This window comes from Vulpes vulpes, chromosome 12, assembly GCF_048418805.1.
Source record: "Vulpes vulpes isolate BD-2025 chromosome 12, VulVul3, whole genome shotgun sequence".
In the NCBI taxonomy this organism is placed as follows: Eukaryota; Metazoa; Chordata; class Mammalia; order Carnivora; family Canidae; genus Vulpes; species Vulpes vulpes.
In genome coordinates, this window is record NC_132791.1 from 116538343 (window position 1) to 116565940 (window position 27598).

At 40.3% G+C, this 27598-nt stretch overlaps 1 protein-coding gene across 3 annotated transcripts in view; it reads right to left on the bottom strand.

Moving 5' to 3' along the window:
* Positions 1-897: 897 nt before the first annotated feature.
* Positions 898-27598, bottom strand: part of UBE4A (ubiquitination factor E4A) — a 38269-nt gene continuing 11568 nt past the window's right edge. For all 3 annotated transcript variants that reach the window (XM_025999134.2, XM_025999135.2, XM_072729644.1), the window contains 17 exons: positions 27223-27335; positions 25899-26051; positions 25203-25362; positions 24750-24952; positions 24353-24544; positions 23124-23457; positions 21882-22002; positions 19317-19621; positions 17629-17761; positions 16412-16599; positions 13838-13938; positions 13610-13723; positions 11948-12122; positions 7718-7898; positions 7110-7257; positions 5098-5255; positions 898-3915 (listed from right to left, as the gene is read on the bottom strand). In XM_025999134.2, the coding sequence (XP_025854919.1) occupies positions 3789-3915; positions 5098-5255; positions 7110-7257; positions 7718-7898; positions 11948-12122; positions 13610-13723; positions 13838-13938; positions 16412-16599; positions 17629-17761; positions 19317-19621; positions 21882-22002; positions 23124-23457; positions 24353-24544; positions 24750-24952; positions 25203-25362; positions 25899-26051; positions 27223-27335 (2906 nt within the window). In that variant the 3' untranslated portion in view covers positions 898-3788. The remainder of the gene's footprint in view (positions 3916-5097; positions 5256-7109; positions 7258-7717; positions 7899-11947; positions 12123-13609; positions 13724-13837; positions 13939-16411; positions 16600-17628; positions 17762-19316; positions 19622-21881; positions 22003-23123; positions 23458-24352; positions 24545-24749; positions 24953-25202; positions 25363-25898; positions 26052-27222; positions 27336-27598) is intronic.

Genomic DNA, 27598 nt, shown 5'->3' on the forward strand with positions numbered 1-27598 from the left:
TAGAAACTGAAGATAGGGGATCCCTGGGTGGCGCAGTGGTTTGGCGCTTGCCTTTGGCCCTTGCCTTTGGCCCAGGGCGCGATCCTGGAGACCTGGGATCGAATCTCACATCGGGCTCCTGGTGCATGGAGCCTGCTTCTCCCTCTGCCTGTGTCTCTGTCTCTCTCTTTCTGTGACTATCATAAATAAAAAAAAAAAAAGAAAAAAAAAGAAACTGAAGATAGAGAAGGGGGATTACTAAGATTATCTGAAGAGACAAGAAAGAAAACGGTGGGGATTAGCCTTGGAACCGTGGGGCCTGGTTCATGGATGGGATGATGGGAGAGAAGTTTGAAAGTGAAAATTCTGAGGTCTCTATCTTAACAGTTAAGAGGAAGTCAAGATCTTCAGTGAAGGCAAACTGGGAGGGTTGGAAAGATTGGTGGAAAAATGTTAAAGTTTGGTTTGGTGTTGAATTTCTGGACACAGAAGGGTTGTTGGGCACTGTTAGCAACCACAGATTTGTGGTCATAGTACTCTAAAGATTATGTCATTTTTCTCCCAACAGTAGTCTGTAGCTTGGATACTGGAACAGGGGAGTGACTGGGTCCATCTAGACCGAGGTCTTACAGCGCAGGGGTAAGACAGGGAACACAATAATGATTAAAATGAAAGACCTGGGGTTTAGGCCAGATAAAAGTGAAGCCAGAAATGAACTGATTAGGAAAAAACATGTCCTAAGACTCATCTGGGTAACTCCAGGGTCCAGAAGCCTGGTAAGGGAGGTTAGCTCAGCTGGGTGACCCATGTTTGATGTCACCTTAGAGAAGTAAAGGTCAGAGTCCCCTAAAATTTCAGAGGGATTTCTGAAACTGCCACAAGCTTTTCATACTGTAATGAAGGAAGTGATAACAAAGGTTGTAAGTCAGGTGTTCATTTATTAAATACAAGCTTTGAACAAACACCCCCAGGCAAGTTTGACAAGAAGTAACCTTCCTGGAATGTTTCAAAATACAGTTATGGTTGATCAAATTTTATTTCAACCAACCTTTTTGTTGTTTTATTTTTTATTTATTTTTTGTGTCTAGGTTTTCCCGTGTAGCAGTTAGAGCATGTGCATTATTTCCTCACATGACATCAACAGTGCAGCATCAGCCTCTCTGGCTTGTAAAGGCACCCAGTAGACTTATGCTCTGGGCAATGGCTGCTTAGCAACCAGCATCAAATAAAGTAATGAAGCTTTTGTAGACTGTGATACCAAACAGCAACTGGCACTTTCACCTGCACCATTAAAAAACCTTTAAAGTTTGTTTTTACATATCCATTACAAACTATATTAAAAAAACAAACACAAACCAAGATTGCTTGATAAAGCCTACTTAAATAATTTTCCAAGTTTAGTTATTACCCTCTTGGTAAGCAGTACCAGAGCTGATAAAGAGTCTTCATTTTCCTATCATACTCCAGTAAAGCCAACACATAAAACTAGGTAGATCAGAAAGTCTCTAATAGATTTAGAGCTGTTTCTGAGTTCCAGACAACAAAACATCTCTTTAAGCTTCCAAGCACAGATACACACCATGGTGTTCACCAAGATGATAATTTTTTAGTCTCATTTTTGGGATGTTCTTAAATTACTCCAAGGAAAGAAAAAAAGGCACAGAGGACACTTGGTTTCCTTACCAACAGTGACCTTAAGCTATACACTTGCCTTTCTGATGAGTTTAAAGATACTCAGCAGCATTAATGGTGCCGTAGCCATTCATAAAAAGTTTCAGGAAAAGAGACTTCAAGAAAAAGAAATAAAAGCTTGCTAGAAAAGGCTTACAATCTGAAGACCACAGAAGTAGAATACAGACACAGATACAAGAGGCAGCATAGAGGTTGTTAACTAGAAAGCTGCTGGAAACAGCTGCCTTCTGAGGTTTTGTGCCCATTTTCCCTCCAATTTTCTCCACTTTAAAAAAAAAAAAAAAGAAAAGAAAACATCCTATTACATTGGGTTTGGAAGATAAATGCAAGTAGACAGAAACTTATTTTATATACAGTTCATTCGCAGTGAAGTAAAGGAGGATAATAAATAGGAAAATGAAGCTCATTTGAAGAAAAGGAACAAATCCTGTTAACCCAAGCCTTAAAGGCCCAACTTGCACACTGAATTAATATCTTACATTCTAGCTTTTCCAAGAGTCCTGGACTCCTTTTTTTATTTCTAAGCACAGCAATAGGCAACATCTACTTTACACCTCATGTGGGATGCCCTCCGACGTGAGGTTTTTCCAAGTAATGACATTGAAAGCACATTAAGGACTGCGTAGAGCAAATCGTGTTGGAATATCATAAAACTACCATCTGATTTGAAGAGTCCATGGTTAAAAAGGAAAATGACCCCTGTTTCTGGCTATCACTTTTCTTGTCATTTATGGTATCTTCAGGCTTACCGGGACAGTGACATGGTCCACAGGGGAATGTGCCTCATTTGGCATGTTACCCTCCGCAACTGAGTATCAGGGAGCACAAGCTCAATTTGCAAAAGTGGGGCCCATCCACCTACTAACTACACGGAGCTGTGTGGATATTTAAAACGGCTGTAGACAAGGTTGTGCTCAAATTCCTACTTTGTTAATTGATGACCTAAGGCTGAGTTAGAAGCAGCTCTTGGAAGTTAGGTCACAAGCCCAAACAAACATTAACTATATACATATTATGGTCTCAGAATTTTCTCTAGATTAAGTGTGTCCATAAACATGGCCACACACTGCATACATCTTACCACGGAAGAGACAATATAAAGTGGTACTCAGTTGACACTAGACCAATATAAAAATGCATGTGGTGTGTATATATATACTGAAGTATACTGTTGCTAAGTGTCTTAAAATGACATCTTTCATGGTTACAATATTTGTTCCCTAACTTTTCCACTCAAGCCTTGTCCTTGTAGCAACAGATTTCCATAAGATAAAAAGGGTCTAACAGCCTCCTTTTTTCTTTCACCTCAGAATTTTCTAAATAAAGTGTCAAAAATTCACATTTGTTCTACCAATCCTGCAAAAAATATTATGGGGCTAACTTTTTTGTGGTGATGACAGCCCCAGGGGAGAGTGTTCATCTTCCATCGGATCTCTGAGTTACGAGGTAACACAAAATTAAGAACTACCAACAGAAACTGCCTAAGATTCCTTTTTAAAAATCTCATCTATTCTATTCAAAAGTCAACTCAAACATCAAGGTATCTCCTTTTGTGTGAAAGGTTATTCTGTTAACAGCAGAACTGTAACAAGAAAAGGGCTGACATCTGGGTCCTGAAGACCAGTAAATACCTCAATGATACAGGACCTTTTGATGGTGTAAGTGGTCGCCAGAATATATGACGTCATATACTTAAAAGCCAGGCTCATCAAAGGTCTCTGAGCAGTTCTTGGCAGAGCAACAGTAGGGTGGCAGGAGGTTTCAGTAGTTGCAGTTAATATAACTTAAGGTAGGAAAAGGAAGCAAAGTAGAAGAGAGAATGAAGGGTACAAATGAATGATCATTTCTAAACTTGGTGCTGCTATAATCAGCGTAATTTCCTGCAAGCCAGGAAAGCACTGTAAAGTTCTTAGGAATAAATCTAAATTGTCATAATTTCAGCAAGAGCAGTTCTCTAATTTAGTGAAAAAAAAAAAAAAAAAAAAAGAAAAGAAAGAAAGAAAGAAAGAAAGAAAGAAAGAAAGAAAAAGGAATAAAACCAAGGAGAGAGAAACCACAAACAATTGTTTATCTACACTCTGGGGTTGGTTGTTTTTGGTTTGTTTGGTTCACAGTATTTATTCAAGTTGCTCCTTTTGTTGTTTCCTCTCTGCGAGCCATCGTTGGATTTTTTCTTTTAGTTCTGTGTTTGGCCGGATCTGGTCCATGGTGAGGGGACTACGGTTAAAGGGGTCGGTTTGGTCACTGGGACAAAGAGAGAAAAGGGAAAGGGGTTATTTCTGTAAGTTCTAACACCCGAAGCCCAAGCTAGAAGTGCAGGCGTGTCTCCCTCTAAGATGGAAGCCAGATGCCCTGTACATCTGTGTCAGGCGCTGACCTGAGGTTAGAGAGAAGGAGACGAGAAAAGAGTGATTCATGGGGTTTCTGGGATTTCTGCAGATGACTTAGCTACTCGGTCTCTCTGCTTCTTAACAACCTTTATTTCAACACTGCTGTTCAGATCATACTTGATTTGATTTTCCTCAGGTAGAGAGTCTGGACACTCATGTCAGCACACAGAGCCACTTGTGGTTCCAGTGACAGGCTCTCAAGATAGTTGAAGGTGTTAGGGCATAAAACCTTGTAGATTGACACCTGATTTTGTTAGCTAATCACAACACACGTAAATGCAGATTACGGTTCTCTGAAGGTTTATAATATACTTTAAGGGGTGATATATCTTTTCTGTCTGTATCCTGAGGCCACAATAAAATAGATATTTTCACTGACACTTTGGAAAAGACATCCACCTACTATAGTATTTATGCATATAGCGAATGCTTAAATACCAAACACCACAAAGTCAAAAATCCTCTTTTGCAATGTTTAAAAAACAGTATTTCCTTAAATTTGGGTCAACTTATATAATTTAATTTTAAATAGAAAAAGTTTCTCAGTACCCACTTCTATCTAATGCAGCAGGTCCCGCTTGCAGGTTGTGTGAAACTTATGGCCACCATGGCTGAGTACAACAGCAGCAGCAGAAACTGGGTTAACCTATATATGATGGCTATAGCATAAAACTTGACTTACACCAAACAAAACAAACTTGTCATTTATATTTTTACAACTTAAATACAATTAAAGTGAGTTCAAGTCAACTTTTACTTCAGGTTGACATAATTTATGACATATGCTGATAGAAATTATTTCCTCAAGAAGAGATAAGGCTGGAGCCAGCATTTCTCAAGAGTGTTCTGTTTTGGATGTTTAAATCGTTAACAATCAAGTGATACACCTCTACTGAAATGCCTCCCCAACTCATTAACAAATCAGCAATACGGAGCACCTACTGGGTACACAGTACTGTATTGGGAAACTGGGAAAAAAGGACAGCAAACAGATGTGTATCTGTTGTCTTGAGGCTGCTCTTCAGGGCTAGCGTACCTGAGCAAATGTCTGGCAATGGTGGATCTATCCACAGTGACTCTGGAGGATGGCAGCACCACAGGGTCGGACATGAGTGTGCTCATGATGGGATCCAGGAACTCATCACAGGCATCTGCATAAGTTTCCTCCTCCTGTTGCTGGAGGTCTGCTAGAGACTATGCACAAACACCTAGTTGTTAAGGTGAATTCACAGAGCAGTGGATTCAAAATACTCGGTGACTACGATCTTTTTATATTTTATTATTTTATTTTATTTTTTAGTGACTAGGATCTTAAAGCGTCACTGAGAACCCTTTACAGAGGGGATAATTCTCAGCTTTATTTTCTAAACAAGCGAAGAAGGATATTTTATTATTATTTTTTAATTTAAAAAATATTTAATTTATTTATTCATGAGGGACACAGGGAGAGAAAGAGAGAGAGAGAGAGAGAGAGGCAGAGACACAGGCAGAGGGAGAAGCAGGCTCCATGCAGGGAGCCAGACGCGGGACCTGATCCTGGGTCTCCAGTATCACACCCCGGGCTGAAGGTGGCGCTAAACCACTGAGCCACCCGGGCTGCCCCAAGAAGGATATTTGAAAAGTGAGTTTAGTATTCAACCCCAACTCCCAAGCTTCAGGTTGGCTCAGCTGCTAGCAGTCATGACTAGAGATGGGTTTAAGTGTTAACAAAAAAAAAAGAAGAGACACATCCTATATAAGGTGGTTCTGGCAGCCGTCCTACTGTAAATATCATCATTGAAAAGGAGATAGTGGTAGGAAGGTTATTTGCAGAATCAGTCATGCAGTCAGTGTATGAAAAGGAGCTTCTGGTTTTAAGTACAAACAGGTATAGGAGGAGTTTAAAAGTAGCTTCAACATTTTGTTCTTTTCATGACTCTAGTTCCTTGGGGACCCCTCTGGCTAAGCTCTAAGCAATATGGAGCCCAACTCTATAAATAAGTGGTCCAATGAAGGAAACATGGATGTCAATAAGGAAGGTTTTCTTTTTTCTTTTCTTTAAATAAGCAAGGTTTTCTATTAGGCTGTGCCATGATTTTTCCTTCTTCGTAACTAATGGAGCTCTGCCAAACTTCAACCAAAAGGACTGGCTGAATATAAGAGTATTTTCATCTATAAAATGTAGGCCTATTCCCATATAAGCCAACTACTAACTATAGATATAACAAATGGAGGTTTTCCTAGAAACTGTCCACAAAGTCTATACACTCTTCTCTTCTAGTAGAAGCTTATTTTTTTTTAAGATTTTATTTGTTTATTCATGAGACACACACACACACACACAGAGAGAGAGAGAGAGAGAGAGAGAGGCAGAGGCACAGGCAGAGGGAGAAGCAGGCTCCATGCAGGGAGCCCGATGCGGGACTCGATCCCAGGTCCCCAGGATCACACCCTGGGCCAAAGGCAGGTGCTAAACTGCTGAGCCACCTGGGCTTGCCCTAGTAGAAGCTTCTTTTTTTTTTTTTTTTTTCTTAAAATTTTTATTTATTTATTTATTTTATGATAGTTACAGAGAGAGAGAGAGAGAGAGGCAGAGACACAGGCAGAGGGAGAAGCAGGCTCCATGCACCGGGAGCCTGATGTGGGATTCGATCCAGGGTCTCCCGGATCGCGCCCTGGGCCAAAGGCGGGCGCCAAACCGCTGCGCCACCCAGGGATCCCTAGTAGAAGCTTCTTAAATCAATTTTCTGTTCTTCCCTCATGTCGAGAAGAGAATAAGGATATGGTAGTGATGACGTGATATGACATGGTGATGTATGGAATTCCTGAATTACTACAATGCATACCTGAAGCTAGCACTGTATGTTAACTAACTAGAGTTAAATAAGAATATATATATATTTTTTAATGTAGGTCTAGTTATTCATGGACCAGGAAGAATCCTGTTTATATCTTCTCAAGGCCATAAATACCCTTTTACCCCTTGAAATAGGAGAACCAGCAGAACAGTTAGTTAACACAGTGATTTCTATTGAATATGTTAATAAACAGATTCCTCCTCCTCCTCACCTTGATTCTCTCTGCCAAGTTGCTGAAAGCCACAATCATATTCCCGGGCTTATTTATTTTCTTCAGGACTCGGACTGTCTGTGCAAAGAGAGTTGGGGAATAGGAACGTCCGTCCTTGGGCACCGTGGCACAGAAGTTCTCCTCGTCCCTGGAAGGTCAGCATCAGAAAGACACTGAACATCAGAGGGTAGGTCAGTGAGGGAGACAACAGCTGGGTTGAGGAACAAGATTCCCTATCACTTACATGCCATCAATGTTCTTTTCATATAGAGAGGTTTCTTCTAATTTTTAGGAAGGAAGTCTATCAAGTATCCTGTCACCTTAAAAGAATACTGCTTCTCCAAACACTGGTTACTAGTAGTAAAGTTTATCTTCACACAAAGGCAGAGTGTTGAAAATTCTAAACAGCCTCCCGTAGGTCATACAAAATTTCATTATGAAAACTACATATTTTACTATTATTAAAACTACATATTTTAAAATTCCTTCAACCAACCAGAAATAAACCATTTCTCCCTATTTCTACATAATTACCAGTCATTCCATTATCAAAACCCGAAATTAGAAATCAGCATGCCCTCTAGCCTGCCCAATTAAATCTCAGGTACCCAAGGTTTAAGTAGATTGTGCAGATATCTGATACGAGCTGCTGGGGCTTGAAGTCAAATTCACTGAAGTCCTTGACTTTTAGGGCCCCCATCTTGGGGCCAACCAGGTGCTGCAGGAAGTAGTTCAACATGGAGATGATGCGCTCAGCCAGGAAAGGATGCACAAAGAGTGATTTGATCTCTAGAAAAAAAGGAAGTATAGCCATGTTTTACTTATTATGTCTTAGAGTTTCACTTGGACACCTCTGGGGAATATTTAAAAATTATGTAATACATTTTCATTGCAGGAATGTTAGAAAACGTTGGTGAGCAAAAACAAAATATAGAACTACCACCCAGAAATAAACAGTTAGCATTTTGCAAATACATCCTTATAGCTTTTTTTTTTTTTTTTTTAAAGATTTATTTATTCATGAGAGACACAGGCAGAGGGAGAAGCAGGCTCCCTCCTGGGAGCCCAACGTCATACTCAACACAGACTCTGGGATCATGACCTGAGCCAAAGGCAGATAAATGCTCAACCACTGAGCCACCCAGGCATCCCACATCCTTCTGGCTTTTGTCCATATTTACAAACATATACATTTTTACAACAAAATGATGATCATGTATACATATTCTGTAACTTTTTCATTAACTGTACCATAAATATCTCACTATTTTGGTAAATATATGTCCTTGTGTTGTCCAACATGGTAGCCACTGGCTGGCCCCACATATCTATTTAAATTAATTTAAAAATTCAGTTCCTCAGTCACAGTGACCTCACATCTCAAGTGTTCAACAGCCACACGTGGCTAGTATCTACATTATGAGTCCAGATTTATAGAGCATTTCCATCAGAGAAAGTTCTAAAGGACAGCAGTGATTTGCACCCTTTTTAATGGCCACATAACTTTCCAATGTTGTGACTGCATCTGAAGTTATTTATTTATTAAAGATTTCATTTCTTTGAGAGAGTAAGAGAGAGAAAGAAAGCATGAGCAGGGGGAGGAGTAAAGGGAGAAGCAGACTCCTCATTGAGCAGGGAGCCCGATGTAGAGCTTGACCCCAGGACCCAGGCATCATGACCTGAGCAAAGGCAGATACTTAACCCACTGAGCCACCCAGGCGCTCCTGAAGTTATTTATCTTTATTGCTGGATGTTATTTTTACTGCTGGACATTCTATTATAAACATTTCATACCTATCTATCTATTTAAAAAAAAGATTTTAAGTAATCTCCACAGCCTGCAAGGAGGCTTGAACTCACAATCCTGAGACTGAGTTGCATGCTCCAGTGGCTGAGTCAGGCAGGTGCCCCAGCATTTCACTTATTAACTTCATTGTGTACATACTTTCTAGATTTATTATTTCCTTATAATGAATTTGTAAGGAATTGCTAGGGCACAGGACTCAAACTACAAAAATTAAAAAAATACATTAACACACACCAGGTTTGGGCAGCCTGGGTGGCTCAGTGGTTTAGCGCCGCCTTCAGCCCAGGGCGTGATCCTGGAGACCCCAGATCAAGTCCCACGTCGGGCTCCCTGCATGGAACCTGCTTCTCCCTCTGCCTGTCTCTGCCTCTCTCTCTCTCTCTGTCTCATGAATAAATAAATAAAATCTTAAAAACAACAACAACACACACACACATGCTGGGTTTTAATAAGCCAAAAAGTATGATCAGGAGGCTTACTTCATACTACTGGTTCTTGATCTTTTAGTTTGAGCCACTCTACTGGCTTCACTACTGAGGAGTTTAGCTTTTACTTCCTGTCCTTCTCTCCCAAATACGAGTCACATCTTTGGTTAAATAATTTAGTTTATGTCATGAAGATTATATAAGTACCATTCACAGCACAACCACAGTGTTCTAATGATTACATATATAGTTATATACTTTTTTTAAAAAAAAGATTTACCTATTTGGGGGGTGCGTGCGAGTGGAGGTGGAGGAGCAGAGTCAGAAACTCTTCAAGCAGACTCCCCACTGAGCATGGAGCCCAAAGTGGGGCTCCATCCCAGGACTCTGAGATCATGATCTGAGCTGAAACCAAAAGCTGGATGGACACTCAACTGACTGAACCACCCAAACACCCCGGTAATATATATATTTTAATCTAACTTTTAAAAAATTTGTTTATTTTCAGAGTACCAATCACTAAATCTTTCTAAACTCTCCACCAGAAATGTAAAACTCTCGATAGGATAATTTCTAGCAGTTCTGTATTTTTTGGAAATGCTCCTTCTGGAAGCTCCCATCTGTCACTCCAATCTGGACTCCTTGCTCTATAAGCCTGCTGCATGGTGGTCACACTAGCTCCTTTTACCACCATCCTGGACACTTTCTTTGTCTCTCTCTTACGGGATTCCACTTTCCTCCTGTGGATTTACCCTTTCACTTTGATGGAGAATATCTTTTTGTAGCTTCTCAAGAAATGGTAAACTGGAAGTAAATCTGATACCTTCACCCCTGAAAATGTCCTCACATTTGGCTGGCTATAGTTTTCTGGGCTGAAAAACTATTTTCCATGAGACGCATGCTCTGGTTTCCAATGCCACTATTGTGAAAATCAAAGACATTTTATACTTTATACATTTTATATTGTACATGACCTGACTTTTCTCTGGGACCCTTTAGGATCTTCTCTTACCTTGATTTCCTGAAATGTCACAATGTCACCTTAGGGTGAGAATTTAAAAAGTCCATGTGGTCAGCCCACTGTGGCCCTTTTAAGAAGCTTTTAGTCTTTGGGGATTTTAAATATTATTTGATAATTTCCTCTTCTCCATTTTTCTCTTTCGAGACTTTCTGGATTGATCCTTTATTTTACCCTTTTCATTCTAATTTCCATTTCTTTTCTTTCTGTTCTACTTTCATGCAAGAGCTCCTTAATTTGATCTTCTAACTCTTTTACTGGCAGATAGAAATTACTTAAGTTATATATTTTCAATATCCAAGACCTCTTTCTTGTTTTTTTTTTTTAAGTAATACTTCTTATTGCCTCTTGTTCTTGTCCTATGGATGCTATGCCTTCTCTTGTTCCTCTGAGATTATAAAGATTTTTTTTTTTAAAGTTTTCATCAGGGGATGCCTAGGTGGCTCAGCAGTTGAGCATCTGCCTCTGGCTCAGGGCATGATTCCAGGGGTCCGGGATCGAGTCCTACATCAGGCTTCTTGCATGGAGCCTGCTTATCCCTCTGCCTGTGTCTCTGCCTCTCCCTACCCCCCTGTGTCTCTCACGAATAAATAAATAAAATCTTAAAAAAAAATAAAGTTTTCATCAGATACCTGTGTTTCACTTTAGAGGATTTCTTCAAATGTCTGGTGATCCTCGGTAATCATTTCATATGTTATCAATATAAATTATTAATGAAATATTTTACATTAAAAAAATACTAAGTCTTGAGGTGTGTATTTTTTAAAAATTTTTTTCTTTAAAGATTTTATTTATTTATTCATAGAGACACACACAGAGAGAGAGGCGGAGACACAGGCAGAGGGAGAAGCAGGCATCATACAGAGAGCCCGACGCGGGACTCGATCCAGGGTCCCCAGGATCACGCCCTGGGCTGCAGGCGGCGCCAAACTGCTGCGCCACCGGGGCTGTCCTTGAGGCATGTATTTTATACTTTTAGCATTTTAGCATGTCTCAATTCAGACCGGTCACATTTAAAATGCTTGAGAGCCACATGTGGCAAGTGCTACTGAATTGGACACTAGCTTTTTTTTTTTTGGACACTAGCTCTAGAGGGAGCGGAGATAAATATTTTTGTTTGATTTACCACATTTAACCAGAGTTTAAGAATATTTCTTAGGTTAACATACACACATACTCCCCCAGATATATTATATGGCTAATTTATTCTCAAGAAAAATTATAGCAACGTAAGCTTCCTGGTAGCTGTGTGAGGGAGAACATGCCCCTGTCAACAATGGGCTGCTGCTTCTTTTTTTTTTAAGCAGGTTCCATGCCCAATATGGAGCCCAAAGTGGAGCTTGAACTCATGACCCTGAAATCAAGACCCAAGCTGTGATAAAGAGTTGGATGCTTAACCAACCGAGGTACCTAGGGACCCTGGGCATCATCCTTCTTGACGTTTTTCTGGGGATTCATTTCCCTGTCAGATTGTGTCTGAGATACTATTGCCAGAGCCTGAATTCTTAGTTTCAGCTGGATTGATCCCACAAATGAAGGAGATCTTGACCACTAGATTTTTTGGGGACATAGTGCTTTGTGTCCTTACCTGATGTCAGAAAGGCAAGGGTACCAATTGTTTCATTGGACATGATGTTATGGAAACGTGCCAGCTGTCCAAACATCTGTAGGCCAGCCTCCTTCTCTCGGCGGGCTTCTGGAGTCAGACTATCCCATTCACCTCGGTCTTTCTCAATCTGTTGAATCTTTATCTTGCTCAAATACTACAGAAACCAGAAGCGAAATTTATCAGATAAGAAAGTGCAGTTGAAGAGAAGATATGTAAGCGGTTCTATTTAAAATCTAGTTTAGTAAGCCAGGAAAACCAGGGACTATGTAAGAAACATGAGCCTTTATTTCTCAGCATAGGGCTGAAAATCCATATAGATTTGTTTTAGCCTGGGTGGAGTTATGGGTAGGTTCCACATGACTATTATAGTCTGTGATCTAGAAAGGAGGATAAATAGTATCATGTGTGAAACCTAGGCAAAAATAACAGACTGAAGTGAAAAAAAAAAAGGGACAAATCTTTCCCTCAAAAAAACCAACAAAAAAAACAAAAACCCACAAAACCCCACAAAAACCCAACAAAAAACAAAACAAAAAATCCCCCCCAAAACAACAAACCCAAAACAAAACACCAACCCCATAAAAAACAAAAAACCAAACCCAAAACTGCCTATAAAAAAACAAAGCTCTATCAAATATGCAAGATGTCTGGAAGGAGAAGCATAAATATTAAAAACTGTCTACTTCTCATCATTCTTGCAGTCCTATGACAATGCCATCTGGTGTCATTCTTTGTATCACAGAGCTCTTGCTTAGAGGGGTCTGTTTATTACAGGACGTGTTCTTGTTTTCTAAGAAAACCTATCTAAAATCTTGAAGTATGGGATTATGAAAAAAAGCAAGAACTCTTCTCACAAATTAAATACAAGTTACTGGGCACTGCTAATCAATATGAAGAGCTTGTGGCTATCCAATAGGCCACCTTCATGACTTCCTTGCCTCATTTCCCTTTGGGACACTGCCTTATCTATCTTTCACTTGTCAGAGATAAGGGAAGTTTTTAATAGGAGCAAGAAGCAGCTCCTAAGGGATGATTAAGGATATGATGTACTGAAGCTGCTGAGAGGCACCCAAGTATATACTTTGGGAATCTCATGTTTCAACTATAAAGATTTGGGAGGCTGTGGATAGATGAAGAGTATTGGGGAATGTTTATATGAAAAAATAACCCAAACTAGAGATTCTGTTTTTCAAGTAGTGGTGCAAAAATCAGAATCTTTCAGGAAGGAGATAAGAATCATTGCCTTAGTGAGTCACTGTTACTGATGGGTTGGGATGGAAATGGTTGAGTCACTGACCAAACCCAAGGTCCTCTGATTTCTTTCTGTGTTGCTGGCCTGATTAATCCTGCCAATGGACCTTAGTTTAACTTCTTCACCCTTTCTTTTCCACTCTGCCAAAATTTCATCCTAGCTTAGGAGGCTTCAATGACCATTGATCTTGGTCTCTAATGGAACAATACCTATTCAATCTCCATAAGAGATGTAGTATACTACTACCCACAAATTTTGGGGGTCCAAAGTGGTACTATGGGCATATGGATTGCTCCATTATAATTTGAAGGTAAAAAGTATGTACTTATTATTACCTGATGATATAGGGTGAGTTAAATCTGTTCTAAAAATATTTTACTTATTCTTACCTGTATGGCTTCGTCCAGGAGGAAGATGGCGTCGTTCATTAGCAGGTTAAGAAAACGGAGGAAAAGTGGGGGATTCATGGCTTCTAAATTCTTAGAGGCATAGTCAGCCAAATCCTGTAAGTCCCAGCCCAAGACAAAACCATTTTAAGTACTGAACCACAACTCACTGGGGCTTATCTGAAGTAAAATTCAGACAACTCAGCGTGGCTACACCAAAAACTCTCTCACCTTAATGCTCTCTCGATAGGTATCTGTTCCCCACATGTACCTTAGGATGGGATACATGGGACGCCGGTAATTAAACTTCTGTTCAAATTGATGGGGGTCTCCTGAAATAGGGTAAGAGCAAAAACCCAGCAAAGGTGGTGCTACCAGAGAAAGAGTAAGAGCTTATGTCTATGTGGAGCCATTTTCTTTTTTTCTGCATGTGCCAAGACTACTGGTAGAATCTGCCCTGGGAATTTAGAAAGGCCCAGAGTTACAGGCAAGTGTTTACTTATTTCTGTGCTGACAGAACAAGAGGGAAACAGACATGAAAGATACCTCATGCAGAAAAAGACAAGGACCAAGTTGTTCAATAAGAGCCAGGGAAACCAATGCTTCCATATCCAAATGTAGAGTACTCATCGGACTTTGAATGAGGCCTCTGAACAGGCCATTGTGGCAGCAGCCATGTGCTGAATGGGTTACTAAGTACCCCCCACATTCTTCATAGATAACATCCCAACTGTGAAATGAATTGGTTCTTAATTACTATGAGAAATCAGGTCAGAGGCTAAAAACCTGAGGCTTGGACTGTTGTGACTTATCAAAGGAACCACTAGAGCTTCGTAGTTTGGGTCATATAAGAAGAGCATGGGATTCAGAGTCAGAAGATCTAGGTTTTTCTTTTGGCTCCACTTAATTTAAGCCTCTTAACATTTTTAAACTTCCACTTCCTTAGAAATAAAATAGGAATTATAATACATTCTCTATCATTCCAACTAAAGGGTTGATATGGTCATATAATAAGATAACTGTAGTGATTTACTGTGTGACTATATATGTATTATAAAGATTTACACGCACTATCGTACTAGTCATCACTTCAATCCATTTTATAGATGAAGACACTAAGGCGAGTTAAGCTCACTAAGGTGAGCAAGTGACAAAACCAAAATCCAGATATGAAAGGCACTCAGTACAATGTTAAATGTCTCCTTAAGTATTAGTTGTATTTATCACCAGATGGGAGGACAGCTTTTATTTAGGACACTTCTTTTAAAAGAGGTCTTAAGTAACTGCCTAACATATTGTTTACTGGTTGAGATGGGGTACAGTTTACTCTTGATCTCAGGGTGGTGAGTTTGAGCCCTGCATTGGGGGTAGAGTTTACTTAAAAAAAAAAAAAGGAAAAGAAACAAGAACTGTCCCACTATTCTGCAATTTGAGGCAGATAAAAATCAAGACCTGGGAGGCAGGGGTAGCGTGACTAAGTCTGTTAAGCGTCCGACTCTTGATTTCGGCTTAGGTTATGATCTCAAAGTAGTGAGACTGAGCTCCGCATTGTGCTCCACGTTGGGTGTAGAGCCTGCTTAAGACAGAACATGAAAGACTCCTAACTCTGAGAAACGAACTAGGGGTGGTGGAAGGGGAGTTGGGCAGGGGGTGGGGGTGACTGGGTGAAGGGCAGTGAGGTGGGCACTTGATGGGATGAGCACTGGGTGATATTCTATATGTTGGCAAATTGAACACCAATAAAAAATAAATTTAATAAAAAAAAAGATTTGCCTCTACCTCTTCCTCTGCCCCTCCCCCCACTAAAAAAAAAAAGACCTAGGTGTAATCAAACCGTTTGCTTTTCTTGAGCATAATTAAATCAAGCAAATTGGGAAGAGCATGTGTTTTGTTTTTCTTTATTATTATTTTTTTCTTTACTATTTTTAAAAGGATTTTATTTATTATTTATTTGAGAGAGAGAGCAAGCGCATGAGCGAGAGCACACAAACAGGGTAGGGGAGGGAGAGGGGCAAGGAGACTCCCTGCTGAGGGAGCCTGATGTGGGGCTCGATCCCAGGACCCCAGAATCATGACCTGAGCTGAAGGCAGACGCTTAATCAACTGAGCCACCCTGGTGCCCCCTCCCCACTTATTAAAGATTTTGAGAGAGATTGCGTGTGCACCTGTGCACGTGAGTGCACAGGTAGGAGGAGGGGCAGAAGGAGAGGGAGAAGCAGACTCTCTGCTGAGCATGGAGCCCAACACAGGCCTCCAACCCAGGACCCTGAGATCATGACCTGAGCCAAAGTCAGATGCTTACACCAAGCCACCCAGGGACCCCTTATTTTTCTTTCTTTTTTAAAAGATTTATTCATTCATTAAGAGGGAAAGGGAGAGGAAGAATCTCAAGCAGACTCTCCATTGAGTGCAGAGCCCAACATAGGGCTTGGTCCCATGACCCTGAGATCACGAATTGAACTGAAACCAAGAATCAGACACTCAACCAACTGAGCCCACCGAGGCGCGCCCCGTTTTTTTCTTTTTTTTGAGGTGAGAATCAACCCAATTATATCACTTAGTTGTGTGACACAGACAAATTATCTTTTCAAGCATTCATGTCCTTATATGTACAACAGGGATAATAGAGTAAAACTTGCCAGATGGTGACAATTATTGAAACAATGTAAGAAAAGCACTTAGCATCAATGCAGATACATAGCAGATATTCAATAAATAACGGCTGTTGCTATTTTTCTCACATTAAGTACTGATCAAGCTAGGAAACTCCACTAGTATCTGCTTCTCAGTTCTGGATTGCTTTACCTGTAAACTCAATGTCCACAAAAACCTTGATTAGAGCTTCTGCAAGGTGGGGTGCATGAGGAAAGTTGCAGAACACACGTTTCCGGTGGAACACACTGGATACCAAGGGATTTGGGGTCTGATCCAGGTGGGGCATCACTGCTTCCAGCACCTCTGCCAGTTTGGCCCGTAGGTGGGGATTCTTCATCCTACAAAAAGGGCAGAAAGCAAGCTAAGCAGGTAGAAAACTTAACTCTCAAACTCATGACTGTTTTCTCCACATGAGGAGCCAAAACACTCTATGCTACCGTTGGGAGGAAAAAACAGGATTTTGTAGTTTGAAGTCTGTTAATTTCTGGGGGATAATGCAGGTACATCATTCAACTTTTGAGATCACAACCTACCAAGTATAAGGATGAATACTCAAGTTGCTATGTAATGCTAGCCATTCTGTTTATTTTTCTATAATAATCCATTACTGTTTTTATCCCTGTTTCATTGAAGTTAAACTTGCCTCTCTAAGCTTTCTGAGAGCAAGGGTCAGGATGCAGTTATACTACGTTATTTACGATGTACACCACATGTACCTAATAAATACTCATGGACTTATGATTTCTCATTAGGTGTACTCAGCTCAGTGAAGGATTGGCTTCTACCTACTTCTTACTGACATGGCTTAGGGGACTGTGCACCATTCTCTTCATCCAGCAAATCTTCACCCTTGCACACATGGTTTCCTTTGGCCTAGACACCAAAAATACCAGAGAAACAACTCTATAGGACAGCGGGTATCTTTCTTTGAGAAAATAAGTAGAAGTAGAGAAGAAGAAACTATGAATGAGATTAGAAAGCATTTACCTGTGCTTACTGCTCATGCAACTCAGAATGTTAAGGGTAAACTTTGTTACCATGCATCTGCTAGAACATTAGAACTTGGCTGCCCTAGGTAAGGTTTCTGGCATTAAGGTAACTATTTTAACCAGTCACTAACAGCGGAATTCTTACCAAGTATTCTACATGCAGATCCAGATTCTCTGTGGGGAAAGTCCTTGGCTTATTATGCCTCTCAAGAGGGGGATTTCTGGCTATCCTTAGGGACGGTCAGGAGATTCATGAATGTTAACACAACTTCTGAAGGCAAGCCCTTATGATTCAGGCTTGTGTGTTGCTTGGTTTAGAAGTCTTCTGAATGCTTTGTACCTCTAAATGGTGTTAGAGCCAAGCTTTCAACACCTCACCTTTCTATGCTTCCAGTGAAAATCGTGATAAAGTGAAGGACATGTTCCAGGGAGTCTGCTGACGTCTCCAAGATGTCATCGGCAAAGCGGCGTAGAAAAATGAGGAAATCACCCAAGTTATCTGCAAAAAATTCTGAAAAAAACCCAAACAAAACAAACCCCCCCAAAATAAACAAAAACCCCCCCTCAAAAAACCAAACAAACATGCACTGCGATTAAGTGAAACATCTGACTTTTTGTACTAAGCAATATTGAAAATTTTCCCTTCACTCTACCTAACAAAGGTTAAAAAAAAAAAAAATCACAAACGTCTTGTAGGTACTGGGAATGGTGACAAGTTCATAAATGTAGAATCTCCTTTTTTTTTGAGTCTCCTTCTAAGGTAAGTCAAAAAAATTTTTTTAAAGATTTTATTTATTTATTCATAGGCACAGAGAGAGAGGGGCAGAGACACAGGCAGAGGGAGAAGCAGGCTCTATGCAGGGAGCCTGATGTGGGACTTGATCCCAGGTCTCCAGGATCACACTCAAGGCTGCAGGCGGCGCCAAACCGCTGTGCCACCGGGGCTGCCCGGTAAGTCAATTTTTATTTCTATCCATGTCAATATGAGAATAGCAGAGACAGAAAATACTGTTCACATATCGGTGCAACTTAAGAAAGTACACCGATATATACTCTTTTCCACACTCAAGGGTAACTGCATTAAATAACCCTTCAAATGGACAAAGAATCTTCAACAAAGATGAATACATTAGATGATTCTGATCATCAGTCTCAAAGATGGACCTCCAATTGTCTTTGCTTCCTGGTACTTATGCCCTCATGTGTCCCTCCCTACATTCTTCCAGGGTAGAGGCACATAGAAGCAATGGCATATCATTTCCTTGTTAGGTTATAAAAGCCTAGAGCTTCCCTTTGGTCACTTGGCCTGAAGGAAGCCAGCTGCCATATCATGAACAGTACTAAGGAGAGATCTGTATGATCTGGAAAAGAGGCCAGTAAGCAATTGAGATCCAACAACCACATGACCCGGCTGATAAGCAGATCCTCCAGTTTTGGTTGAGTCCTCAGATTCCTGTGGCCCTGACAGCTTGGCTGCAACTTCATGAAAGATCCAGAGGCACAACCATACAGCCAAACCACTCCTGGATTCCTGATCCACAGAAACTATGTGAGACAAAATTTGTTTTAAGGTGCTATGTTTTGGGATGATCTGTTACTTAGCAAAAGATGGCCAATACAATGATCAAGAACATAAAACCTGATTTTGACGGACAATATCTGCCAACTCCTCACCAACATATGTACATACACAATCTCCTTAACCAATAGGAGATGATAATTTTTTCCTCCTAAGAAACAACACAGGCACAGTCGAACAGATAAATTTAGAAGTTAAACAATGAAAACAATGCTAAAACTAACAGCTCTGAAAACCCTGGCTGCACTTAATCCCTTGAAGACTAGTTTATGATATACACAGAAGTGGGGACACAAGGCTGAGGAAAAAGCTGATAGTTCCCCCATTCTTTGACCGGTAGATATTATCTACAAATTTGAGTTGTTTCTTCAAAAACAGTTGAATGATAACTAAGGGAGGGTATTCTGAGGATTTACTTCCAAAGTGACCCAGTTAAACTTAGACAGCTATAAATAGGTGGTTGGTTCCCAAGGAAGAGCCTGCTTACCTGGCACATAAGCCAAAGAGCTGTAGCCATCTGGCAAAGGAAAAGTTAGTTCTATTGGCTGTGAGCCTTCATTGCCTATGGCCAGTTGAACAAGCAGAACAGCCATGGACACCTGCAAGTTTAGACAGTTCTGTAGCATTTGTGGCTCTGTCATGGCAGTCTTGGTAGAAAGATAGATGGTCATCAGCCGTTCAAATTGCTCACGAAGGTTGTCAGCAGCAGGGCTAGAACTTTGCTGAGCATCCCGCCAGGCAACCTGCAGCCGATGCAGATTTTGGTTGATTTTTACCATCTGATCATGCAACCTGCCCCCAAGAAAGTAGAAGAGACTGGGTCAGGAGGTTCATACAGGACAGAAGAGTACACATTGTTCTAGAAAAACAAATCCTCGTTTATTTATTCTAGTATTCTCTTTTAGGATATAGGGAGCCGCAATTGTGATGATACAGAAGGCACTCACAAAAATTATCGACCAGACAGGGGCAGGGGTCATAGCAGCGGGAAAATATTATCATGCATTTGACGTAAATGATGCTAATTACAAATAGCAGCCTTTAGCTGAAACGCACCATCCAAGGAACAGTAGCTTGGTTGAGCAGGGTGTAGACTTGGCTGTTACCATGTAAAATAACTATTAGACAAAGTACAAAAAGACCCCAGCAGGATCATTTGACACAGCACAGTTGCAATGATTGTACTTGGATGCAGTTATATGGACAGTTCTTCTACGGTTAGCTGAGAAATAAAACTGGTGAAAAAAGATTCTAGGTTAGTAACAACCACATATAAACTGGTAGCCACCTGAAATGCAACCTAAGAAACAGCTTCCAGTCCTCTGTTGTTCAATATAAAATTACATTATTCTTCACAAAGGGTCAGCCAAATGTTCTCTAATGAAAGGAAGCCCCGTAATTCAATGTTATGGATAGTTATCTCTATAGGTATAGCCCAAAGTCATCTTCTTTGGCCCTGTAGGTAATGTCTAGGGTTAGCCAGCCAATATGGGGAGACTAGATGACATTCATTTCTGTATCTGAATGCAAGTGGTTGAATAAGTTAAACATATGCTGCATTATCTATTGTCTCATTTAAAATGTCAATGACTGGGGAACTCCTGCGTGGCTCGGTTAAGCATCTGCCTTTGGCTCAGGTCATTATCCCAGGGTCCTGGGACTGAACCCTGGGTTCGGCTCCCTGCTCAGTGGTGAGTCTGTTTTTCCCTCTGCTCCTCTGCCTGCTTATGCTCTTTCTCTCAAATAAATAAATAGAATCTTACAAAAAAAAAAAGTCAATGACTGGGATAGAAAAACTAATAAAGATATAATTTTATTTTTCCAGAAGTTTGCTGAGAATTTCTGGAAAATTTTAAAAATGTTTTAAATTAAAAAAAATTTTTTTTAAATGCTCTGTGTCAGTGTAAGTATCCTGAGAAGACATTAAAAACTGCTGTACTCAGTACCTCTTCCTAAGAACTGTAACAACTTTCTTATGTATACTTGCAACTAAATCCTAATCAGCTAAACCAAAGGAGAGAAAAATCACAGAAAAGCACATGTGGCCAGCCTCAACCAGAACCATTTTTGGAAGTCCTACACTCTAGTTCTTAATTCTCCATATTTCTAGAATCGTTTTGATCTTTGGTACACAGATCTTTTGTGTTCTACTGATCTTATCGGAATCCCTTATAAACATTTTTCTTTTTTTTAAAATTTATTTTTGATTTAAGAGAGGTGTGCATGTGCTGTGTGTACTCAAGCCCCAAGCACTTCATTTTTGTCAATATTGTCTCTATACCACAGAGTAGAGCTTGGTCTTTTTTATCAGGAGTAGTAAGATGAAAATTCAAGAGGAGAAAGTGAAAAGTTAAAACAATTCCACTTTCACAAATCATGATAGATAGTTGGTTTAAAAATTTGCAAATTTAGGGGCACCTGGGTGTCTCAGTTGGTTAAGCATTTGACTCCTGATTTCAGCTCAGGTATGCTTTTAGGGTTGTGGGATCGAGGCCTGAGTCAGACTCTGTGCTCAGCAGGGAGTTGGCTTGAGGATTCTCTCTCTCCCTCTTGCCCCTCCTCATTGTGCTCACACTCTATCTAAAATAAGTAAATCTTTGTAAAAAAAATCCGTGAGTTTAGAGAAAAATACTAATGTGTCTTTAATTTTCAGAAGGGTAGCAGGTCAAAAATGAAAAGTAAATTCAAGTTCTCTGGACAAAGCCAATTCATATAAACATGGGTAAGTGCATACAAAACCCTTTTTCTGGGATGCCTGGGTGGCTCAGTGGTTGGGTGTGTCTGCCTTTGGCTCAGGTGAGTGATCCCAGTGATCCCAGGGTCCTGGGATTGAGTCTGTCATCATGCTCCCTATAGGGAGCCTGCTCCTCACTCTGCAGGTCTCATGAATAAATAAATAAAATCTTAAAAAAAAAAAAAAAAAAAAAGACAAAACCCAAACCCTTCTCCTGTGAGATCCTAATGGGAGACCTCAGAATCAAGGGAGACTCACTTTCAACCTTTTGGTTATTAACACCATGAAGCAGTTCTTTAATGACAACAGAGCAGTTACCTGTGAAATCCCAAGTACAAAGTATACTCTGTCAGGACAAGGTTCTCTGTCACAAGATTGTAGTTCTGGGGAAACTTTGGCTCCTGCACCGCTGGGATCAAACAAGTTTCTTTGTCCAAACCTCAAAGAATGTAAAAGGAACAGTAAATGACTTGCTACAGACTTCTGTCCTGCGTCTCCAATGTCCCCTTACTTTAGCTCAGCTCTCTTTCATACGGCTACCAGTGAGGTTTTTTTTTTTTTTTTTTTTTTTTTTTAGTAATTTCTTTTTTAAAATAAGTGTAGAAGACACTGTGGATTTTGCCAAGTGGCACTAGTATAGCGCCAACTATACTAGTGGAATGCCTGGACAGCAGATCATCGGTACCTATTTGTGCTTTTCCAGATCTATTTCCTTTTGACCATGTATTGCTTTTATGATTAGAAGATTCATAAAACTGAAAGGAAATGCACCAAAATTAAGAGGTTGTTTTTTTTTTTTTTTTTTTTTTAAAAGAGTGATTCATTTTGAGTGACTTATTTTTTCCTTTTCACTTTTCTGCATTGAATTTTCTCCAAACAGACCTCAACATTCTTCCTCCCTGGACTCATTTCCTGCCAATTCCCAAACCCCTTCCCCACCTGGCTCTAGACACTCTGAACTTCTCATTATTCTCCAATCAAGCCTTTCACAGCTTTGTGACTTTATACTTTAAATCCAACTCATCTCTCAAGATGTAGCCACAGAGACCCCCAACTTCTGTAGAATTTATTATTCACTTCCTCCTCTGTACTCCCACAGTTTAGCCCTATACCATATTATGATTATGTGTTAATATATTTGCTTTCATTGGAGGCTTTGAGTTAAAAAAACAAAACAAAGCAGGGATTGTGCTTTATTTATTTTTAGGAAGAATGAATCAATCAATACCCAGGGCTGCTAAATTCAGAAAGAATGTTTCACTAAAACACAACATTGAAAAGGTACCAGTTTTTTAAACATCTATCTTTAAAATTTATACTAGTGGAATGCCTGGGTTGCTCAGGGATCTGCTTCTTCTCCCTCTCCCTGCTGCTCCCCCTTCTTGTGCTCTGTCAAATAAATAAAAAGTCTTTTAAAAAATTTATACTAGTTTTTCTTTTTGCCTTACCTTGAAAAAGACACACTTTTGCGAAAAAGGATAAAAGTGAATGCCTTAGATGTTACACGCATGCACACGCACATACACACACACCATCTTGAGAAGCCCAGTTCCACCCTACCTCTCATGTGCACATTTTTAATTTTTCGTTCTTCATCATTCAATTCCTTCAGGGCACAGTAAGTGGGATTAAAGGTGAGGAGCCGAGAGGATCTGGGTTTGCAAAATGGCTGGCATAACTTCAGGAGAGCAGCACCCAGATTCAAAAAGAAGGCATCCGAGGCATACATTTGGAAGAAGATTTCTGGCATCTGATTGGCCCAAATCTTGGTGCGGCCTGCATTTGCATGCAAACAGTTTCCAAGCCAGGACAAGATACAGTGTTTGGTTTCTGGAGAGAGCTGGAGTAAGTTCTTCAGCATCTGGTAGATCTTTTCATGGAACTGAGCCATGAACTGTTTAACCAGAAAACACAACCACAGAACATTCCAGTTTCACAATCCTCATATTGTTACTCCCAAACCTTAGCCACTGGCAATTTCCACAAATATCTTAATCTTTTCCCTCACTCTCCCTGTGCTTTATACCCCAGTTCCGATTTTAAGAAAATTTCTGGGCACTTAGGAGAGCTTCCCTGATGAGCTGCCAAAATGCAGATAGCATTTGGATTGCTTTAGAGTAGAGATCAGTAAACTTTGTCTGCAAAGGGCCAGATGATAAATATTTTCGGCTTTGCAAGCTATACGGTGACTGTGGCAACTATTCAGTTCTACCACTGTGGAGTGAAATCAAACCATAACAATGTGTGTCAATGGGCATGGCTGTGTTCAACACAACTATTTACCAAAACAGGTGGCAGGCCAGATCTGGCCACTGCAGTAATTTGGGATGGGAGACTTAAACCATCCCTAATTCAGCCATTTACCTCCTCATGTTGGCCAGACCTCCGCTAGAATTCACACTAAGAAGCCCAAATGGAGAGAATATAGGTGGAAGGAAGAAAAAGGAAAACAATTGTTTATAAGCTGGAGTTCAGTTGGAAGATTTTAGGAGCCCAGGTTATAAGAAAAAGCTTGGTGACAACAGTGGGGGCTGAGAGGAAGTGGCTGTGTCACAGCAGGGCATGGAGGAGCAGCAGCTTACTCTTAAACCACATACCAGCTTATCCTCTTCCCTGAGCCCACACTAAAAAAGAGGACAATTTCTTTACGTGATTATGGTAGAAAAAAGCCAAGCAGATCAATCTGCTTCCCCAAAGAGGCTCAAGCGGCCTTATCTGCATCTGCTCCCCGAGGAAACACGACTTCATCTAAGATTAGGGGGCTGAGATACAGAGGTAAACAGTTCCACCTGATGGATGTTGGCTTCCTGCACTTTGATCTCCTGGGGACTGGAACGAGATGGATTCAGAAAGTAGCCATGATTTTCTACTACACCCGGAGTCTTTAATAAGCAGGAGATATTTAGGATTACTCCCAGCAAGGTCTTCTGGTACATCTGCCCATTGCTAGGGTCCTTGGGCTGAATGTACTCTACAAAAACCTACAGAAGAAAACAAGTCCTATTTATAAGTCTGTATGATGAGTTAAGGGTGGTGGGGTGAAAAGGTCTCAAAGAGTTAAGTCTATAGGACAACCGATGTATCTTTCTCTTATTTGAGAGGTAACATTAGAGCACCCTCAAGATACAGATGCATAAAGTATTAAATCTCCAGCTCAAATGAATACATACCACCTTTTAGACCTACCTTTGCCATATCCTTCTGCCTAGTGAAATAGAGAAGAATATCCAGATACGCATAAAACAGGATCTGACATAGTTCTAGGTCTTTTATTCGGCCCAATAAAATATCAAACACTGGAATCATGACTTCGGGAAATGTGCGAACTTCCTCATCCATTATCAAGGCTTCAATAACCTCTTCCAGAAACTCGGTTACATCTTCAAAATCTAACAGATGACAAATGGGAGGAAACAAAGTCTGTAGTGATTTTTAGATGCTTTTACACACAGGCTCTCTACTCTTCTCACACTTCAGTATTGTACTGCTATTTGATGCAGTATGGTCAAGATATGAGCTCTCTTCCTTAATTTATACTTCTGGAACTGTAGTGGCTCTGAGGTTTTCTAATACAATAAAAGTAATTTTAAATTTGGAAATCAAAATGTAGAAATCTAGAGATCTTGCTTATGTACTCACGGGCTCCTTGGATGGCTTCCAACATTAAATCTACCAGTTGCTCATGGATGTTTTGGTCAACATAGATCTCTGGGGTGAGGAGTACTGTTCGAGTATTGGACACAGTGAGGTTCCTGCACTGCACCGCAAAGGGGAGCAGGTTCTCTGGAACTTTGGTAATCTGGAAGTAGAGTGAAGAAGAGAGGGGAGAATCTAGCTGTATGATCTGAACAAGGGTGGACTCAGCAAATAGAATAAAAAAGACAATGTACCCCAAAACAATACTGCTGTCCTGTGGATTTTTGAAAATTCAATAGAGTTCATTCTTTGGTTTAAGTAATTACCTAACTGCTAGAATTCTAATCCTGGAAGTGACCAAGCTTAGCTCACTCATTATTTACACCTCAGTGGAAATGAACTTATCATACCTTTCTTTTTTTTTTCTTCTTCTCCCCAGACCTTTGTTAATTAAGAGTATGACTTTTTAAGGTTTGTATGAGAACAGGAGGCACTGGTTAGCTGAGGAATGGAGTAGACCCCAAGCTACAGAAAGGACAGACTAAAATTTTTGACAACTAACACTGCCTCTTATATCTAGTTCCTGATATATTATGATGTATATGAATTGATATAAAAGACACTGATCCAACTCTGGCTTACGTGTTAAAGTCAAACCCAAGAGTACCACACAGTTCTCAATGGGGATTATTCCTTTACCTCTTCCTTAGCTCTTTGGAAGCAGGAATAAAGGTAACAAAAAATGTGCCTCTCCCCTGCATCTCGATCAGCAGAGAGATTCAACGTTGTAGAAGAAGTCATGTTAATCAAGTGGTTGCCTGGATCCTGAAGTAATAAGCGAGCGAAGACAGCCTTTAAGAAAAACAAGCAAAACACTAAATCACTGCAAAGTTACTCTTAGAATATCAAGATGTAAAAGGTCATTCTGACACAGGTTACTGTGAGAATCACAGGATGAAGAGTGAAGGGGGGGATCCCTGGGTGGCGCAGCGGTTTGGTGCCTGCCTTTGGCCCAGGGCGCGATCCTGGAGACCCGGGATCGAATCCCACGTCAGGCTCCCGGTGCATGGAGCCTGCTTCTCCCTCTCTCTGTGTGACTATCATAAATAAAAATTAAAAAAAAAAAAATTTGTATGAAGAGTGAAGGGGCCGTAAAGGACCCCACCTTACAATTTTAGAAAATATTAGGTATATAACTGTATATGCCATTGATCCTTGAACAATATGGGTTTGACATGGATTTTTTTCAATAAATACAGAACAACACTGTAAATGTATCTTCTCTTGCTTATAATATTTTCTTTTCCCTAGCTGACTTTATTGTTTGGTATCCATAAGGCTTCAGGTCAACCAGTAGGCTATTTGTTGTTTTTGGAGAGTAACAGGTTATAACATGGATTTTTGACCACCCCTAACCCCCTTGTTGTTCAAGGGTCACCTGTACAGTTATCCTAAATAGAGCTCAAATGTCTAGTATAACCCTAGAATAGAGTAAGCATTAAAACAGTATTTGTTGAATGGTGTGGAGAATCAGTGACTGAATTTATACATGAAATCTATTCCTCTGTGTGACTGCTGGCACTCAGACTTCTATAAAGATAATTTAAACATATAAAGTTAAACTACAAGTTGTCAAGTGTCTGCCCTACCAAACTTTTATTCCTTTACAGTTAATTAGACATTTATAAGGTAAAGCGTACTATTTTGATTTTGGTAAAGATATAAAGAAAGACACACACCTCACCCCCGAGAACTGAAGGATCTGATAGGGGAGATAAAACAGGTACATAAAAAAGCCACTACATGTTACAGAAGGTGATAATTGCTATCTGAGAGGCATAGAGAGTTCACACCAGGAATTCAGATATGTGGCCATGGAAAATAAGAAGATCCCCAAAGAGGAATACCACAGACAACGTTAAGAGATGGAAGTAAGCAAAGTCATGGTTGGGGAAACATAAGCAGAGTTCAAGAGCATGGCTAGTTTATGCTGAGGACACACAAAAGAACATCAGAGTGGTACCTGCTCAACGTTGTTCATATCAAGCCAGTCTTGATCTTCCAGGTCTACTGCCATTTCTTCCAAATACACACAACGGCTGGGGATGCCATTCCCACTCTTCAAGCTTGGGTCACCTGGGAAATGGTTTTAATCTGGTAGGTTAAGAATAATGCTTCCGTCTTATACAGACAACTGATTTTTTAAAAAAGATTTTATTTGACAGAAAGAGAGAACAAATGAGCACACAAGCAGGGGGAGCAGCAGAGGGAGAGGGAGAAGCAGGCTCCCCACTAAGCAGGGAGCCAGATGCATGGCTTGATCTCAGGACTGCAGGATCATGACCTGAGCAGGTGCTCAGATGAGCAGATGCTTAACCAACTGAGCCATGCAGGTGCCC